This window comes from Patagioenas fasciata, chromosome Z (assembly GCF_037038585.1).
Source record: "Patagioenas fasciata isolate bPatFas1 chromosome Z, bPatFas1.hap1, whole genome shotgun sequence".
In the NCBI taxonomy this organism is placed as follows: Eukaryota; Metazoa; Chordata; class Aves; order Columbiformes; family Columbidae; genus Patagioenas; species Patagioenas fasciata.
The window spans coordinates 64,640,500-64,661,536 of record NC_092560.1 but is presented as its reverse complement, the minus strand read 5'-3'; the positions used below and the strand labels follow the sequence as shown (position 1 = coordinate 64,661,536).

At 37.7% G+C, this 21,037-nt stretch overlaps 2 protein-coding genes across 17 annotated transcripts in view; one reads left to right on the top strand and one right to left on the bottom strand.

Moving 5' to 3' along the window:
* PRLR (prolactin receptor) overlaps window positions 1-17,124 on the bottom strand; it is a 153,048-nt gene extending 135,924 nt beyond the window's left edge. For 4 of the 11 annotated variants that reach the window (XM_071802265.1, XM_071802269.1, XM_071802266.1 and 1 more), the window contains exons 1-3: window positions 17,044-17,124; window positions 14,941-15,025; window positions 13,072-14,132 (exon numbers count right to left, since the gene is read on the bottom strand). The gene's annotated coding sequence lies outside the window, so the exon portion shown is untranslated. The other 7 variants (XM_071802274.1, XM_071802272.1, XM_071802275.1 and 4 more) reach the window with 7 other exon arrangements.
* The window catches only part of SPEF2 (sperm flagellar 2), a 68,742-nt gene continuing 64,678 nt past the window's right edge, over window positions 16,974-21,037 (top strand). For 2 of the 6 annotated variants that reach the window (XM_071802262.1, XM_071802263.1), the window contains exons 1-2: window positions 16,982-17,294; window positions 18,026-18,128. In XM_071802262.1, coding sequence (XP_071658363.1) covers window positions 17,237-17,294; window positions 18,026-18,128 — 161 coding nt within the window. In that variant the 5' untranslated portion in view covers window positions 16,982-17,236. Of the gene's footprint in view, window positions 17,295-18,025; window positions 18,129-21,037 lie in introns of all 6 variants that reach the window. The other 4 variants (XM_065861042.2, XM_071802260.1, XM_071802264.1 and 1 more) reach the window with 4 other exon arrangements.

Below are 21,037 nucleotides of genomic sequence, written 5' to 3'. Positions count from 1 at the left end.
AATAGTTCAATGATCTTAAATGATATAAAAGACTTCATAATGAAAAATATAAGTCAATATGAATGCTTAAAACAAACAAACATACCCACTTTTTTTTTTTAATTTTCCAGAGTGTGTAGCAACTGGATCTTTTTTAATCTTGAGGCTGTTACTGTCTATAAAATTCCAGTAGTGACAGATCAGAAAGACTGGAGCTAGGGTATCTTCTGACAATGCACTTGTTTCCTGCTTCAGTCTTCTGAATGTTATTAGATAGAGCAGATCACCCTTACCTAAGCAGAGGAATAAAAATACTAACAACTGGTCAGTAACCAGTTCATCTATAAGAAGTTTGGTGGGCCTAAAGGCAAGACTCATCGTGATAAAATATACGATGTAATAAGAAATTACAGTATTCTTAACATGAGTGAAAAGTTAAATTTTAAGGATATTTAGGGACAATAAAATCTTATTACTCCTATAAGTTAATCACAGTGGGGCAATCATAAGGAAATACATTATTTTCAGAGTCGCTTTGCCTAGACAGTTTAATTTCAGTCTCCACAACCAATACAAAACTGTCTCTTATGCCTTTCCTCTGTTCTTCTACCTTAGTTATTGTTGTTTACATCCTTTCAATCTGTCTAACAAAGCCTAGCTTCCCCGTTCTTTCAACTTTTATCAGTGCTGCCACTTTCTCAAACCAAGTGACTCTCTACCATCCTCTGGCTTGTTTCCTGTCCCCTGTAACCCTACCCTCCTCATTCACTCTGTTCTCAAGTATGAAATCATCTTCCCAGTTGCATGGAACCTTTTTTTTTTTTTTCCCCCAGGCAAAAATGCTATGCTTTTAAGGGAAAATGGCTTAACTTTCACTTTTTAAAGTGGCAGTGTACCTCCTGCCTTACACATTAACTTTAGTATGTGCAGTATATACTGTCTGACTACCCATCAATTTTGTATTTTTTCTTTGTCATTTAATAGTAAGTGAGGAAGTTAAGTTTTTTAACAGGCCTGAATTTTGCAAAGGCTTGCAGCAACGTCCAAGTCAACAAAACTGCACTTCTAGAAGTATGTAAAGAGGTGGCTTCCCTGTCATAGGGATCAATTTACTGGAATTACTGTGCCTATCTTGGTGGAGGGATGGAAAATGTGAACAGAAAAGGATACATTGATTAAAAAAACCACACACATACACATGCACACACACAAAGAAGATGCAAGAAAGGAACAAACTGCTCCTCAGATACCTTCTTTGTGAAGGGTACAAAACTGATTATTTGCCATTTCTGGTTGCTGCAAAAAGTGTTTAATGATTTATCATGCTACAACATATCTGGGGTTTCTACCTCCCTGGGATGGCTAACAGCCAAATTCCTATCCCAATCATACACTTGGAAGTATAACAGTGACTAATCTGCTGTGTAATTCACGCAAAATTGTCATTCTTTGTTTGTCTATTATGATATAATTATGAATACAAAGACAAAGTTGTATGTTTTTTCTCATTCTTGTCTCAAAGACAGTACAAGCTTAAGCAAACCAGAATTCAATGGACAACAAAGAATCAAAAGTTTTGTGATTACATGTGCAAAACTTTTGTTTACTCTGACTGGTGCAGAAAATCTTTGCTGCATCTCAAGATTCAGCTGCTTGCATGGCTGAAGGAGCTTCCCTTCTTTGAACCATCCACAGTTCCTCTGGAGAAATGATACAGGGATTTCAAGTATATCCACCCTACCAGACCTCATAGTAACTGAGCTTTCCGTATTTATGATATCGGCTTTCAAACAACCACGTTCAGTAATTTGGTAGGTGAACAAGTCATCTGTGTTGGCAGCAAATAAAAACAAAAGTTTAAGCAATTCTACTGCCTTGCAGTTCAGTCCTCAATAACTTTACACAAAAAAAAAAAAGCACATGAATGTAGATTTCCATGAAAATCTTGTTATCTCACTCAAGCTTTCTTTTTTGCTCCCTATGCTTAGGCCCCTATCTATAGTCAATTTCCTAAACTCTGAAAAGTTGATGTTCAACATTCTCAATAAATACTCTTGCAAAATATTGTCCAGATTTTATCTATCAGCAACTGGTTAAAGAATTTTCAATTGTACTTAATTTGACTCCTGTGTTATTATACAACACATTTAGTAATGCTGCCTGCAAATTATACATGTTGTTTTGCTTGAGATGTTACTATTAATTTCTACCATCTTGAGGCAAGACAGGCATGCCAAGTGGGTTACTGCAAAAAGTAAGGAAAATAATAATATCATTAATGTGGTTACATGAATAGCTGCACTAGATAAATAAAGAGCTCTGGAAAAATTATGCCAGGCACAAGGTAAGATCTAAAATATAGCCAAGACAAGCTAAATTGAAAAATACTTTGTAGAGATGCAGAGAAGCTTAATTCTTTCAAATGTCAGAGTAACAGAGATGATGGAAAAGGTGCAGCTCTTTGTTTCATAAGCAAATCTATCACTAAATTCAGTTAAAGATTTAAAATAATATGAACTAGTTCTAAGCTTAACTGCCAGAAAGCTTTATCCCAATTGATATCTGAAGAGAAACTGGCATTATCTGCAGATCACTACTGATATGATTAGCATATCAACAACTAAAATTGCTGGAGAGGATTAGTTGAATTATACAAATGCTACATGTTCCATTGTTGGTTCTGTTGTTACTTCAAGTAGGCTTAAAGAAGACAAAAGGAAGGAGTTGAACGCAGGACGAAAGCTATAGTTATACAAAGTAAACTCTATGTCTTACATAGAATGCGCATCATATATACCAAAATCATTGCTGGTTTGACACGCACCTATTCGGGTTTTCATTGTTCATAAAATAAATCTTTCTTGGTACATTCAGTTCATCATTTAGATGATACTCCATAATCCTTTGTAAGTCTCCAGAGGCAGCTGCTCAAGACATAGTGTACCCATGTTTTGATAAGTCTCTTTAAACTCCAGATCATATACTTCAGGTACTGAGATCATAATCGTGATGCTTTCCTATTTCCAAGTTTGGTTTTGACTCCACAATTGCAGAGATAACTTCTTCAGCTCACTGAATCTCAACTGATTTCAAGAACAAATTCTGACTCATCACATACAGTGAACGGTTTGAATCCCAGGAGCAAAACTCCTCTTACTGGTCTATACTTTATTCACACACCCGGAACTGGCTAGTGATGCTCTACTATCAGTTATGAACAATCCCATCTTAATCCTGAGCAGAATCTGCAGTTTAATTCACATCACAGGCCACCAAGTACTCTATAAACTAAAGAGAACTCAAAGCCATTTAGATCTGACCACAGAGTATCAAATCATCATGTACTTTGTTCATATGGATAAGGAGTGAGGGGAGTAAATATAAATTCCTGGGACTGCATGGCTTTTTATGTCTAATAGGAATATTATTTCCAATGATTGCAGGAGGGTGGACATGGAAGGCAGGAAATATACACTTAGTGTGTGAGTAGTATTAATTCTGCCTTTCAGGCTCACGGGAGGGTAAAGCCATAGTCCTACAGGTATACTATTCCTAATGAATTTAAAAAAGGCTCATTTTTCATGGCTGTGTATGGAACAAGGTTTCCCTTGATTTCCAAATCATGTACCTGTCTTCAGAAAAAAAGAAGTCGACAGACTGCATCAACTATTACAAGGTTCACATTATCTCTTACAGCAGGTTACTGTTCCTCATACACAGTTGAATTCCACAGTACTAAGTCATTCATCATATCAGCTTACTAAAGCTAAAATATTTAAAACACAGTAGAGGACATTATTTCTTTCTTAATATCAATACAACAATATTAAAAAACAAGTCAGTAAATAATAAGATTTTTTTTTTGCCAGTTAAAAATGTGTTTTCCCTCTCCAATATTATTGCTCTTTCCCCTTTTGAAGATGACTACTTTTAAAGTGAAGATAAATATTTTCTCCCAGGGCCAAGAAAAGTAACTGCAAGCTGCACCATGTCAATTCCATTTTCATTTTTTTAAATGTATTTTTTGAAGTATGACTTTCTTATGCACTAAGCAAAAGCCATTAAGTAAGCTATTATAGTAATGAGGAATATTTTCCCACAACTCTAGGATACAGATTCATTAAGAGATAATTTCATATAGAAGAGGTAATGCTATGTATATACATGAGTTCTATACGTTTACATACATACATATACAGATACACATAACAATAGATATATTCACTAAACTTTATTCTGAAATATAAAAAAAAAACCAAACATGATCCATCAATTTTTAGAAAAACCCCACCACAATGCAAATACAAATTTGCCTTTATAATCATATCACCTGCTTCCAGAATTTAAAGTTACCTCACACACAATAATGAACAGCAAAAGTACAGGCTGTATAATGAAAAAAATCAACTTTCAGGCTTACTTTTCTAGTGTCAAAGTGAGAAATAGATAATACACAAGAAGGGAAAAAACAGGAGGGCACTAAACTGATAATTTCTCTTACAGTTTAATTTCTTTTAAGAAAGCATCTTACAGTCTAATGTAGAATTATAGAATACTGCTTTAAAAGACTGTAATACCAGATCCACTTTCCATGCTGTAAGCCGTATGCCAATTTAATACCAAATATTCAGAAGATGTGCTTGAATTAAGAAAACTTGGCATTCATTGTATCTAGCAGAAAGGACAAACACATTACAATTAAGTTAAGACTAAAGAACAGCTTGTTGGGCAAGACCAGCAAAGCAGTACAGTTGAGGTAGCAAGAAATGAGGTCTACATGTGCTAGTTTAAGCTGTAGTGATTTCCAGACATTGTCTTTCAGTTAAATGAGAGACTACATGATATTTTCATAGGGACAATAAAATAAGTGGACAGCTCAGTATCTAGCACTGGATATCACACTGAGAATTGGTCCCAAGTTATTTTAACTGATGAGCTGTTACAAATAAAACATGTTGAACGTCAAATGCTAAACTAAGAAAGAAGAAAAAAAGTCCCAAACTACAAAAGATGTAGTTTTTAATCTTCACTTCATATATGTTCTCAGGAATCATCATCTCCTATCATAAAAGGATTTCTGAATCATGGTGAGGCAATAAACAGTAATTACTGGCAGTAATTACAACACATGATTTTCTGTTCCATTTAAACATATAGTCTGCCTACACAAGCCATCAAAAGCACCACACCTGTCACAAATGAGATCCAGTATATTGATGATACTGTCAAGTCAGACTGGTTCCTAATGATTTAGCAGCTGGCATTTTGTTGTGAGGACTAGTGGTTTGTGTCAAAAAATTTGACTTTATTTTCACTAAATACATGCATAAAATGGATCTACCACAAACTGAACTAAACAACAAACAAGTCTGCAAAATAGGGGGAGGGAAAAAAAAAAAAAAAAAAATCAACCTATACTTAAGCTGAAATTGTGAATGAAAAATACAAAACTGTGTAAGAACAGAAATGAAACCATTCACATACATGAAAAAAATTTCCAAGTTTACAACTTCATTGAAAGTAAATATTTAAATTAAAAAAATCAGTGGTATAGTACTCTATCCAAACTATTAAAGGAAAAAATACTCCTAGATCCTTTGAGTAGATTGTGTTGTATCTCAACAATAAATTACTATATACCTGTTCCGACCAGGAGCTGTAACAGTATAAACAGATGTCTTACTGGGGCATAAAAGACATAGGCAAGTTAAACCTCTATGAGTGTGTGACTGGGATAGATAAAAGGTAAACTTAGTCATCTTTCCATTAAGAATTACTCATCATTAAATACTTCCTTAGATTTTTTAGATAACTAACATTATAAGGGTTGAACAAGGAAATATACCAACATGTTCCAGCTGAGCAAATAGCCCCCACTTTCTTTTAATTCTCTTGTCTCTCTCAAAACACTTCATTTTCTTATCACTTATGAATGGACTCTGAATTGAAAGATCTGTGCTTCATTTGTTTTATTATTCTACTGATTAGTTTGTTCTACAACTTCACACTTAAGATTCTAGTCAAAACAGTCATAAGACAAAACATAACATAACCTCTTTATCTAAATTTTGCACATTCAAGTTTACTAGTCATTGCTTGCATTCTTTGGGAAAAAGGTGTTCTATAAAGCATGGCCTATCCACAAAAATTGCTTTAATGAGAATTGCTTCAGTAACGCAATCACCCCATCCCCAGGCTGGATGGGGCTTTGAGCAACCTGGTCTAGTGGAAGGTGTCCCTGCCCATGGCAGGGCAGCTTGAACTAGATGATCTTTAAGGTCCCTTCCAACCCAAACTATTCTATGATTCATTATTCTATTAATGATTGTGTAAGCTCTCTCCAGAACCTGATTATTTATGATTTTATCTTACTGTTTTACATACTTGTTAGCTTGAAAGTGTTGAAATACTCACAGGCTTTCAATATGCTAGCAATACAGCATGCATATGTTTCATACTACATAATGAAAGTGTTTATCATACATCAGTAGTTTATGAGAACACTGTGATAAATCCAGGTTCAGTAATCCATTTGCTAGCAGGTTTCTGTTTATCCTAACAAAATTCTATGTTAACAAAGTATGCAGTCATGATACGCATGCCTTTTTAAGCTTTTAAGTTTTATCTTGCTCAGTAATGACAATAATTCACAAAATCACCTATGATAAAGATGACATTTTAGGGCCTTCATCTTAACTTCTTCAGTCACAAAGTTAAAACTTACACATTTTTTCTACGTAAATCTATTATTTTCTTCTGGCTGCTGTAAATCAGCAGATCGTTAAAGAGCTGCTGACAGGACTTGCTTGACTTCTTAAAGCTGGGGTAAAATTATTTCCCTTAAACTCACACATTCTCTTATTTCATTCGTGGTAGTATCCTATATATTCACATGAGGAGTTCTACTTACATTTACTGACATTAGTGATGTGAACTCATAATACAAAACATTTGTGGAAAAATAATGACTTTTACAGACTAGTTAAAATGCAGAAGAATTTTAAGCCTTCTAGAAGAACTCTTCTAGAAGGTTTAAAATACACCATTTAAAATTTAGAAAAAAAAGTGATTATTTAATTTTCATTCAAATATTTAACTATATGGGAAAGAAACTACTTTGCAGCAGTAAATTTATTATTAATTTGAAACAGTGAATTTTACATTTGCAAAAGAGCTTTCAAAATCATTGGATGGTATAAAAAAATTTAAGAGCATACACATGTGTGCTTGCACATCCACAGACAACCTATACATAATTTTTCTGATGAACCTTAGAGATTTCTGTAAAGCTGGGTGTCACAAGGCAGATGGCATAGAGTTTCACTTCCTAAAAAACTCCTTTAATTTTCTCCCCAAATTGCTTTGTGATGGTTGTGACTAGCAAAATCCACTCCCACTAGTAAGGGGTTTGCCATATTAACATACCAGACCAAAGCAACTTAATTCCTTAGCTTTAGGCAAAAATGATAACGAAATCTTGAAAAAGTTGAATCAAAATTCATATGAATGTAACTACTGCACTGTCTGATTTTCTTTTAATGAATGTCTGGGTCTTCAATAAACAAACTACCATGTCACGATTTATCTTGTTTCCTTTTTGGTTATGTTTGCCATTCCTGTCATTTCCATATCTGGTTCCCCTCTTACCATGGAACAGAAACGGTTAAAAACATTCCTTAAAAGGGATTGTGGAACAGAGGTTCCCAAGGCAGCTAATCACAGGGAGCAGTTGCGTAATTCCAGAAACAGAATTATATGCATCTTAGGTTCCATGTATCATATTAAGCAGTAAACTATTACATTTTATTTGCATGGTCTATTCATATCAATTAGGTTAATTTGATGCCGTATAAGCAGTAAAGTCTGTCAGGTACAGTTATTTCTTGTTTTGAAATTAAAACTATTTTTCTGTGCTTCACCCGGCCTACTCAAATATTGTCATGCATAAATTTGTAAAAAAAAATAAATTAAAAATTCAAACCAAAGGATAGAGTTTATTTGATTTAAAAACCTTAACAAACAGCATGCTGTCCTTGCTTTTTATAGTCTTGGGCCTTTGCTTATTCCAAATATGATGAAAAATAATTATAAGCCCTCAGAAAACAAAAATTTACACTTAAATCTTAGAAAGGTACCTTTCTCTAAATGAAGGATATGGACAACCCCGTTTCTATAAGATTATTCTGATGTGTGCAGAATATTTGTATTATGTTTCTGCAGCAGGTATGAGCTTTAGCGAAAGAAATTTTCTGCTGTCCTCCAATGGTGAACTGACCAAAAGACATAAAAAGTCGCTTCCTTTCTGTATTTTTTTAAATCTAGTATGTAGGTGAATTCTTGTCACAGAAAATGTGACAATTTTCATTTTTAAAATGGAAATGAAAGGAGAATTTATTAAATTGCTATGAGCAGCACGGATTCTGTTCAAAGTTATGCTAAATCTTTAAATCCTCTAACAAATATAATCTCAAAAAAAAAAAAAAAAGGGGGGAAGAGATTCTACTGTTGACTTAATACTTGTGTAAGAAAACATTAAATATCAGTAAGTTTCCACTCTTACAACTGAAGCTGAAATAGCTCTTTTGAATAGTGCAGCCTGAGCACCTGTATTTGGTATCGCAAAAGAGAAATTAACAGTACAGTGAGAGATAAAACATGAGAAAGGGCAGAATGAGATTTACTGTCAGAAATTATTAGTGAGAAGAAGAGAAAGAGTGATGTGGCTTATCACATCTTTACTGACACTCAAAACAGGCCTACCTGAGTATATAGCTAGACTAACACTACTTCAAACTCAGATTTCCAGAAATGGCAGGAAGAAAATGGTACATTCTGGATATTGTTAATGATTCAGTCTGACAAATGCTGCTGTTATGACGCTAAAAAGGAATTTGTCATTGATATAATTTATTTGGGAGTATTAATTCTGAATAAAATGCTAAACACACTGAGAACTAGCTGATCCTAGGGGAAGCAAGCAGCTCTTGAAACCCAAGGGCAGAAAAAGATGTGCCAGACTTAGAGCATAAATTGCGTAAAATGAATTACAGCTTACGTCATAGGTTCAGAATAAGATATACACATGAACAGAGGCATAATTATGTAAACTTGAGAATACACAATCAATGGTTCCCCAAGATATTTGGGAAACAGATATTCTGACTAGTCTCAGGTCCCTTCTAGAACTAGCATATTCACCAACTGGTTTTGTGCACAACTGACAGTCCAACCACAATTTTCCTTCGTTTTAATTTTAAATCTCATTCATACAACATTTCTCTGGGATGGAGCAGGATATCTACCATCCTTCTGGGGAAGGAATTTCAGATCTGTAGTTTGCAAAGACACTAAGCTGTCTAGATCGGCATGTGCCAAACACCCATATGCCAAATAGCTTACAAAGTACTTGTACAAAAGAAATGGCTGAATGATTTTTTGGCCTAGTGTTCTCCACATGATTTAAATGGCCAAAACAGAAAAACTCTTGCCATTGAACCTAAAAAGTCATTCTACCAGTTTCTACCATCACTCTGAAGAACGATGAGAAAAGAGAATGGTCAGAGTTGTTATAGTGAAAATGCGACATAACACATAATTCAGAATATGTATAAACTACTTAGAAAACAAAACGCACCTATGATCCGTGGTAGGAAAGAAGGATTAAGGCAGTAGATGAAAATGCAAAGAAAGACACACCATCAAGTGTGAAGACCTGAGGAACATGAGGAAGGAAATAAATGGAAATATATGGGTAAGAGTAATTCTGGTTGCAGAAGAAAATAAGAATCAATGGAGCAAAAGGAGTTGGAAATGAGAATAAGTGGTAGGACAGCTCGAGAAAATCAGAGGCAGAGTAGCACATTATTTTAGAGTCTTGCTACTGGTTTGACCATAGCGTTTTATGTTTGTATGTAATTTGAAGTGATCCATCAGTAATAGTAAGGCAGTCATTGCTCCACCACATTAAGTGCCTAACAGTTACAATTTTTGTCACTTCTTTAAAATGTTTATTTGTGCCACAAATTAAAGTGCAAACAGTTGGATGACTTTTTTGGATCTTTCACTAGCATCTGTGTCCAGCCATTCTACATGAAACAAAACTTTTCTACAGAATTTCACCTATTTTAAGGCAGAATGTGTATTCCTGTGAATTTTATAGTCAGATTGCATGTAGTCAACAAACTGTTTCTGAATAAGCCAAAGATATTGTTAAACAGAATTGTATTTCAGTAGCCATTAGGCAGAAGCACAACACTATTCCTATCACTATCAGAAACTCTTAGGTCAAATAAGAAAAGAAAATATCTGTTGGAATCAGCCTGAAAACAAATTTATTCTGGCATAAAATGAGACTTGAAAGAGAAATAATTATTCTAGAAAAGAAATTCTACACCTCTCTACTCCTTATAAAATTAAATTTTGTGTACTAGCATTATCATGCCATGCATTAGCATTACTTTGTTGTTAAAAGGAGCGACTGGGCGTGTTTGTGCATGGTCTCTTCTTTGTTTAGCTATATCAACACCACTTGAATTGTTTAAACTATTTACATCATCAGGTTTATCCTAGTTAGCTAACAACTATGGATTAAAGAACAATTGTGAAAGCCTGATGTTCTACCAAGAACATTTCCAATGTATAGTATGCTTGACAAATGTTCTCATTCAACATAATGAGAAAGAACAAGTACCCAAGGATTTTAAGTGCTGGCATTATTTGCAAGGATGCCAGCCAAATTCCTGACCACTTAATTACATTATGCTTATTTGCATTCCTTCTCCACTCCAGAACAGACACACTGTTCTTCATTTTATACCTTAAAAATATAATTCAACAGAATTGATAGTGCACAATAGCTGTCCTATTTCTAAAAGAAAAAGCAGTTGCATTTCAGTAGCAGCCAAAAGGGTTCTAGTCACATTATACACATTCTTTAATAATGCTAGGCAAAATCTACAGTGAAAGAATGTAAGACAAATGGTGTACAATTAATAAGCATTTATTGAATGATAAAGATGAAATACTGATGAGGCTTTGTGAGTATTCCAAACACTATTCAAAATATATCAGGACATTGTATAGTGAGTAATGTATCCATAAAATTATAAACCCACTTTTTGTAACTGTCTGGAAAAGCCTGGTTTTATTAACTTGATTTGTATCTCATAGAAACAGTATGCCAGAGACTAAATTCAGCTGTGCATGACAAAAAAGAACTATGTGAACTTTACTTAATACTTATTTGCCTCTTAAAAAAAAAAAAAAAACCCAAAAAAAAATCAAAACCAACAAAGAACAAGACACACACAAAGCCCCCAAAACTAAAAATATGCAAACCCCAAACAAAACAAAAACAAACAAGCATGCAAGCAAACACAAACAAAAGAATGACTACAAGAAAAATATTCACATAATGTAAGCTCTGACAGTATTATGACACAGCTGTGTGTGTGGATCTGGGTAATTATTGGGATTGACTGAAAACATCCTTTGCCAGTATGTTTTACATACAATTTCCCAAGGCACAGAAATAGTGAGTCAGAATTTCAAGGCTCTGTTCAAGCCATGTCACTAAGGCAATTTGTATCACCTTCATCCCCCTTGTTCCATCCCTAATGGAATTGCATTCCTTGATGAATCTTTAAACAATTCCAGTCTCTAATCTTCAGCTCTTTTCTATCCCTTGCCTACTGCCTTTCCCAGCTACACCGAGCATCCCACTACAGGACTGCAGTCTGCATCCCAGAATCTCTAGCTTTCTGATGTGAAAAAAGGAAAGAAATCGGTAACAAAACCAAAATAAACTATTAAAGAGAGTGAGATGCTTAAAAATGGGTAATCAATTGGTTCTTTATTTCCATCACTTACACTTAGCTTTTACTGTTTTGATGTCTTCTATAGAAAGTATTCCTTTGCTCTTGAAATAGTTAAGAAACACCATCTGCCTTAAACCCACAGAATTTATTCAAGGATTTTCAATGGAAGTGAGTAGTTCTATACAATTAAAAAACAAACAAACAAAAAAAACCCCAACAACAACAAAGCAGCTGCTTTAAGAAGTCTTCTTACAAATTAAACCAAACGTCTTCAATACTTCAAACGTTATTCAACATTATATGCCACTATGTGGATAGTGACTTCTGACAAACACATCACACTGGAGACAATTCTCATTTGAAGCTGAAAAATTCCTCAGACCTTGGCTTAAATACAGAAGTGCAACAAATGAACTAAATTAAACCATATTGCCATAAGTACAACAAGTGTTCTTGTTCTGTGCAATAGGTTAAACCATCTACTTCCTTACTTGTTAACAGTATGGAAAATAATCAAAAAAGTCAGCGATACTACTACATTTGTTTCTCATGTTGGAAGCATTTTGCCCTGTTTCTTCTTCATAGTGTCAAAACTTCTCTGCAATTCTCTTCCTTTAATCTTGTCCAGAAATTTACTGAGATTTATTCAAGTTGAACCTACATAATAATCCATTTTGCAGTACAGAAAACAATGTACCCAGTTACAATACTTCCCTGCACCCAGCATACCTGTAATTTTCTAGACTGTACCATATGCTACTTGTAAGATATATAAGATAAGAGCAGCTGAGTGAACTGGTGCTGTTTAGACTGGAGAAGGAGCTGAGGGGAGACATGGAAGGTGTTGGTCTCCTCTCTCAAATAACAAGCAACAGGATGAGAGGAAATGTCCTCAAGTTGTGCCAGGGCAGGTTTATATTGGATATTAGGAAAAATTTCTTCATGCAAATGGTTGCCAGGCATTGGAACAGGAACCAGTTGAGTCAACATCCCTGAAGGTGTTTAAAAGACACGCAGATATTGCACTTAGGGACTTGGTTTAGAGGCAGACTTAGCATTGTTAGGTTAACGGTTGGATCTGATGATCTTAAAGGTCTTGTCTAAGCAAAATGATTCTATGATTCTATACATTCTTACCTGTATTTGAGCACAGGCAACACACTTGCTTAAAATCTAAAGAAGACATTTTATATAAAGCGTAGCAACTGCTGTTATTGGATATATATTGTATGTAGCCACATGAGCATTACTAAGTGTTTGTTCCACAACTACTTACATGGGGGACTTTTTTTCACAGTACTTGTACAGCACACTCACACCTTAGCATTCCTCATGCAGATAATAAAAAGGGCAGAATAAGCCACAGGAACCAGTTGTCCAGAGACACAACACCCTAACTGCAAAACAGGGAAGGAGAATATAGATTCATATGTAAATGTACATATAAAATCCATCTATTATACAGCTATTGGAAGCAAGACAGCACCTGAACCATCAGTTCAGCCTGCAAGTCAGATTACTAATGTTGTTGTTTAAAAATAACAGAACTAGAGTGCTGAAAGCAATAAGCAGACAATGCAACTTCAAAATATACAAAGCACAATGAAGAGTAATATAATATATTCATATACAGCCAGGTTAAGCTATGGAACTCCTTACAGAGACCACTGCCAATGTTAAACACATAGATTCAAAACTGCATGTGTTCATGGAATCAAAAGTTAATTGTACCAGCTTCTGCGGATGCACAAAGTCCTTCGCCACAACCAGTCGTAACTGGGAGAATGTTCTGTAGGGCATTTTAGTATATGCTAACAGGTCATAGTATATGCTTTTCCCTAGTTTCTTCCCAAGAATTTGTTATTGATCATTAGAGACAGAAGACTGTACTAAACAAACATATGATCTGAATCAATATAGCTGTTGTCTTGTGGAAACAGTGAAGACTGAGGTAGAAGTCAGGACAGCGTTCCAGAGTTGTGGTGTTCTAAATGTCATTACAGGCAAGGAAACTGAGAGATGTAGCTAGAAAACAGCTGTGGAAACCTGTGGTGAGCACAAACCTCAAGGTCACGACTTTTTGTTTAGGGCTTGATCCTCTTCTGTCCTCAGCACAGAGAGGAGGATCCGAAGGTAACAGGAGGAGAGTATTTCTGCAGGATGGATACAGTTGAAACTAAGTTTCAAAGATGACATGATCATTTGATCATGCTAGAGGGAATAAATAACATTATGTAAAATGAATAACCAAATTAGAGAGGGAAAAGTGGAAAAGAAGCTCTGTGAGAAGTGGAGACTATTTAGACTCATTGTAACTTTCCAGGAAAGAGACAAGACCTGCAAACATAAAAAAACCAAAAAATCATACTTGAGTATGTTTATAAACAATCTTAGCAACAAATTCCAGTGCAAAAAAAGGAAACACACGAACCTACACACTGTTTACTCTGTTATCAGCTACTACTAAATGCAATTTAAGAATTCAGGTGCTTCTCCATTTGACTTTCTTAATCTTGGTTAAGACAAAATCATTCCTCCTAATAGGCTCCCCCTTCCATTTAGTGTCTTGAACATTTAAATGTATTTTGATTGTCCTTTTGTGATAAAAAATTAAGTTTATTGATACTGCCCTTTTCTTCTTTATATATACCACTATTATGTCCATGTTATTCAAAACTAACATCCACAAAAGCCTGATTGTGGCATAAGCTCTTCTTTTGTTCCTCATAAATGCAGTTTCTTTCAGGAGGGCAAAAGGAATTAAATGTAACAGATAATCCCTGGCACAATTTCTGTGCTCAACAGGTTACTGTTTGATGTCTTCCACTCCTTTGACCACTATAAAGACAACCTATACACAATTCTCTCCTCTTTCAAAGCAAGTCCACAGGAAGAGACATTAAGTTTAAAATAAACGCAGAGTTTTAGATGAAGAATTCAGATGCATTTCACAGCCCAGTATCATTATCTAAAAGCTACATTATCCAAATTACAGTGTTCTGTGTAAAATCAGTTTGGCATTTCCAGGACATTCTCACTGTCATTCCTAAAGACAAGTACAAAATTAGCAGAACACAGAATAAATAACCTTATTATTTAAAAATACTGGTGTTTTCATCAAGGGTATAACTGGGGAAACAGTTACCTTACTTGTTGTCTGGAAGTATTTTCCTTCAAACATTCTCCGGACTCAGCTTTCACAGTGCAGAACACAGACATCTTTCCAAGTTCTTAAATTCAGGGAAAGAATGAAGTAAAAATTGATTACTACATTATTCCATCACTACTCAGAATTCTGTAAGGAAGCTACATTACTTTGTTAAGAGCTAAGACAGATGAAACAGCAACCCACTGCTGAATTTAAATATCAGAGAAATTCCACATTTTTCTCACAATTCAACCTTATCTGAGTACGATTTTATTATGTCCATTTCAGCAGATAGAAAAAAACAATTATTTTTTAAACAAAATTAGGTGTCTAGAAATCCATTTAGTATGATCATGAACTTGAAGGAATAAATTCCATACAAAATTCTAAAATTACAAGCAGTACCTGCTTTTGGAAGGCAGAGGTGACATGGAAAGAAGCTCTGATTTGCATTTTTTAAATCAACATAATCTTCTGTTAATGACTACTTACAGCAACATTTAAGTATATATAAACAGATACAGATTGATTTCTGGAGCTCAGGCAAAAATTCCATGATGATGCTAAAATAGATCTGTTCTTTGAACTCTGATATACCAGAAACACACCGACAGTAGGTATTTCTACTGCAAATGTTGTAATAAAAAAACTCAAACAGACAAGGGATTTTCTTCCCCTAAGGTATGGCTATTTTTATAACTTAAAGTATACACACACACACACACACAAAAAGAGAAATCTTTAAATGACAGAAATAGTAATTTGAACATCAGCCTTGAAAATACTTTCCCTCTTCTGAAGCTTCCTGTTACTTGATTCATTCACGTGCCACTAATTCTACAATGACCTTCTGAAGATATAAATGCCACATTTACTCTTAACTCAGTAATTTATTTTGATTTAAAGCACAGTCTTTGTAGAAACACAGGGATTTAACCTGAAGACTTTTAGTGGATCAGATTCTACAATATTACAAGATGTTTATGTCTACTGTTAATCATTGTCCCTTCTGTAAATTATGGTTAGTTTGTTGTCTGCCTGTCATTAACCACTAGATACTCTTGTTCCTGTCTTTTCTAGATGAAATAATCCTTTAGGATTCTGTATCGCACTTAAATGTACTTGAAAACTTAATTAAATCAACCATAAATCTTCTCCAGAAGAAGAAACTGGCCAATTTAAATTCCCATGGTGTACAGAAGTAGTCCTCTTCTCTATGGTCCACGTATTTGCAACATGCTTTTGAAAATGTGGGCAGTGACCCTATGCATGATTATTTCAGTGTGATTCTAAAACAAAGATGACCTAATACCAACAAAAGGAGAGCAAAACCGAGTATCAGTGAGGCTCCTTTCGCGCCAAGCTTGGATCCCCAGACTGGCTTACCACAGAGTCACGCAGGCAGCCATATGGGTGCACAAATGCTTCTGAGCCTTCTCACACAAACACCAATGCTGAAAAACACCCTTGTAAATGTCTAGCACACATACAAACTGGCAGAGCCTTTTCCGGCAGTTTTTGCACTCCTTCCGCCTTTCATACGGTGCCAACGCGTCAGTTTGTGCTGTTGTGTGAAGTGATTTGGGAAAATTATCCTGTATTAATTTATTCTAATTTTTCTTTTTCCTGCCGGGTTCTTTTTCAGCCTAAGAGTCCTCTGCTCTACAAAACCTGCTCTACAACAAGAACAAATTCAGCAACGAGCCACGTAAGGTCGTCGTGGAACAGGGAGGCGGTGATTTAAACACACTAAATAAGCTGGTAGACAGGCGGCCGCGCAGCCGTGGGGGCTGGGGCAGGCGGGGGGCAGGGCTGGGCAGGGCTGGGCAGGGCTGGGCGGGCAGCCCCCGCGCCACCACCCAGCGCTCACAGACCGCACAAAAAACTGCAGGGGGTCACCGAACGGGACCGCTGTGGCCAGAAGGGCCCTGCCGCCCCCCCCGCCGCGAGCTCCCTCGCGCCCGGCCGCCCCTCCTCAGCCCACGGGGAGCCCCGCGCTCGCCGCTCAACGCCGGGCGGTTGGGGCGGCCCAACGCCCGGCAGGGCGCACACCTTCCTCCGCGCGTCCCCGCCCCGGCCAAGCGCGCGGACCCACCTCACCTGCGGCGCATGCGCAGCCTCCGCGTGGAGCCGCGCGCCCTCGTGAAGCTCAGTCGCAGCGGTGGGCGGGGAGAGGAAACACCTCCCCAACTCCACTGCGCATGCGCCAGGCGCGGTCGTCTTGGCAACGGGACGCCGTGCCGGCAGGGGGTGAGGGCAGCCACCGCCACTGCCATCGCCACCGCCGCTTGTCATGTCGGCGATTTTGTGTGAGTGGCTTAACGAGGAGGTGAAGCTCTCCCGCAGCGTGGGTGAGTGGGGGCCCCGCTGCGTGCGGAGGGGGCTGGGCCTCGGGGCAGCAGGCTGGCCTGTCAGCGCGGGGCGCAGCCGCAGGGTCAGGCCTTCGTCCCGCCGCGGGATGGAGGGGCCTCATGGGGCGAGCTCCTCCTCAGCTATCCAGGGGCCCTCCCGCTTCCTCGCGTCCGGGTACAAAGCCTCCTCAGATACATTTTCATTGTTCTTCATGCGCAAGACAGTAATTTTCCTCAAGGCACAAGTCCTCTCAGGAGGTATGAGGAGCTCAAGCTTCATCTGCTAACAAGGACTCCAGGGGATAAAAATATTTTAATATGTTTGCAAAGTCCTACTTCGAATGTTAAGTGTCATGATGGCTTTGGAGAAGCACTTGTCCTACCAGGAGGGAACAACTTTCCATGGATGAGAAACACATTAGATATATGGGTTTTGGTTAGCATTTTTTTTACAGATAATTTAGTAATTATCGTTTATAAATATTGCTGTGATCTTAATAACAATTACCACAATGCTTACTTTTTAACACTGTGAATGACAATTAAATGGCTACCCGAAGTTTATGTTGCAAAATAATTACGCTGAAAGCTAATTCATTTGTGACTTGAAAACTAGTTACTACTAGATTAATCTCCTAAAATTCCTTTAAATTATATAATAAAGTTTGGACTTCGTTTTGTTATAATTTTTTTTTTTTTTTTTTAAACAACCAACCAAAAAAAAACCCTAGGTTCAGGGTCATTTTCGGAAGAATTTTCTACTGGCTACCTCCTAGGAGAACTCCTGTACAAATATGGTCTTCAGGATGACTTTAATCAATTTTCACAGAGCAGGTTAGTACATATGTGTAACTTGTCTCTTACAGAAATTAGAGAAAATATTTATTTTTCAGTTAGAATTTGCTAATGCAGGGTAGGAAAGATATCTAGCACTTATCAAGTTTTGCTATACTTATCAGTTAGTTAAAAGCTACCTGTATTTGATGCACAGATTAGCTTTGTATTTCCAGAGAGATTGATTGTATTGCTTCATGAAAATTATGCATTTTGATTGTAACAGTCAGTTACAGTAGCAGGGTAGACCAAAAGCTCAACAAGCTCAAGGATGTCTTTACAATTGTAGATACTGACCCTGTCCCTATGAGATGTGTAGATACAGGAATCCAGAGGTGTGGTGTGACCATTACATCTTCACTAAAACGAAAATGGTGGAGATTCATTGTGAAGCTCTGAGGGAAACCCAGCCAGAAGATTATATGAGAATTTATAACTTAAAAGTAAGCTGATTTAGTATCCACAGTGAAGAAGAAAAACAAACAGGAGGATGAAAAATCTTCTGCAGATCTCTGAGTCTTGGTATGTTCATGAGGCAGTTCTTGGGGTTCCCTGGCTCCGTTTTGGCAAAATGTAGAACTTGGTGCACATGTATCTCAAGCACACTAGTGTGTACATGGTCTTCCTGTTTCTTCTGAACCTCTTTTTTATGTTCTTTATGCTTCTTATTTTTTATACTCTTTCTTAGCCAAGTCTCACCAACTTGTAGGAGAGCAGCTTGAGCACAGCCAACAAGCACACAGACAACTTGCACAGCAGTTTTTGGGCTCTCCTTCTAGGACTTTAAGATCTTTCTGGAATCTCAGCGATCATTTCAGAACTCCTGGTGACTCTTCAAGGAACTTTAGGGTGCCTGCTGTTGCTGGGAAAGAATAGCTTCAGGAAGCTGTAACTTCTAGTAAGCTCTAGCAGCTTCTAACAAGTGCTGTCAACTCTTCTTGATAAAAGCGTGCTTTGAGCTCTTGTCTCCATCTGATTTCCTATTAGGGAGGTGCAATTTGTGAAGACACACTTCAACAGGTGCAAGGAGAGGTTACAAAACTCTGCTGAGACTGTGCATTCATTTTTAGCAAAGGTGATGTATGACAGGATGTGATCCCACATACTCACTGGAGCAACTACTCAGAATATCAGAGGCCTCAACTCAGATATCTCTGTTAGCAAAGGAGGCAATTCTCCATGTCAACAGAGCTTTAGGAAATTCCCAGAGTCTTTACTGAGCCTCGGACAGGGGAAGGTGATGGCTTTGTCTGCAGAGATGTGTGCTCGTGGAGGATCTGTGTCACCAAGTAAAGCTGCTCCAGGAGGAGGTCAGCAGACTTTGAACCTGAACCCACAGCTGTACTGAGGAGGTGCAGGCAGAATCTGTGCTTGTTGGGCTGGGAAAAGGAAATGACTGACAGCTTGGGACTTCTGACAAGAAAAGGAAGGTTCCTGCTCCACGTGCTGATCCATAGCTACATGAGATTCTTTGCCTTGATAGCAGATGAAGGGCTGCTGCCTCTGTGCAACAAAGCATCTGAGCTGGCTAAGTCTGAACCAGACAGGAGCACCAGGAAGAAAAGGTGAGATATAGTAGTGAGAGACTTTCTCCTGCAGAAAGTAGAGGCCCCTAACTGCTGACCTCACATGCTAGCTAGGGAGGTCTGCTGCTTTCTGGAGGCTCAGGTCCAAGTCAGTGGAGGTTTCTGCAGCACTTGCAATTTTACCCCTGCTGCTCTTCTACATGGGCACCAAGGTTACTTCCAGAGAGACCTGGAGCATATCAAGTGCAGCTGTGTGGCTCTGGAGACAAAAGTCAAAGGCATAGGGGCTCAAGGAGTATTTTCTTCAATTTGCTAGTGAAGTGGAAGATCTCAGGGAGTGAAAAAATTCTACAGGTCAACAAGCGGTTGTGCAGTGGCTGTACAGAAAGAATGTGTTTTTTGTAATTGTGGGATCTGCTGTGAAGTTGGAGGACTGCTAGGAGGAGATGAGATCTACGTGACCAAGTTGGGCAAAAGCATCTTTGCCAATGGGCTGGCGAACCTGGTGAGAATAGCTTTATACTAGGAATGAGGAGAGAGGGAGATAGTGACTCTCAAACAGATGAGGAAGTGATGGCCTAGACTGGCAAGCAAGAGGTCGAAGGTGATGTGAATAAGAGGGGTGAAACAGTGCAGAAGGCTGCCCCCCCCAAATGAATGTATGCAATTAATGAAATGCTGAAAAGACAGTGCTATGGGAGAAGCGCTCACGATTTTTCTGGCAAATCAACACAACTGGCTGCCTCTCTGAAGTGCCTGTGCATGGGGAACAAACAGGAGAAACTGGGGGCCTGTGTGCAGCAGGTATCATTGATGTTACAGAGAGGTGGTGGGATAGCTCAGGCAGCTGGAGTGCTGCCATGGCTGGATCTTTAGGCTCTTTAGGAAGGGCAGGCCACAGAGATGAGGAGAAGGATTTGCCCTTTACTTGAGAGAGCAGAGAAAATACATGGATCTCTGCCTTAGGATGGATCATGAACCAGTTAAGATCTTATGGGTTAGGATTAGAAGAAAGACCAAACTGGGTGATATGGTGGTGACTGTTTGCCACAGACTACCTAAGGTTTTCTTGAGACAGCTGGCAGAATTCTCATTTTCATGGATCTTAGTCTAAATGGAAAACATTAATCAGCTTGGTATCTGCTGGAAGAGCAACACTGTCAGGCGCAAGCTATCCCAGTTACTGGAGTGCATTGATGATAACTTCCTGAGACACGTGACTGAGCAGGTGAAGAGGAGGGATGTTCTACTAGCCTAGTATGTACAGACAAGGAAGGTTGGGGGCAGCGTTGACTGCAGTGACCATGAGATGGATGAGTTCATGATCTTGAGAGAAGTGAACAAGCTAAATAGCAGCATTACAACCCTACACTTCAGGAGATC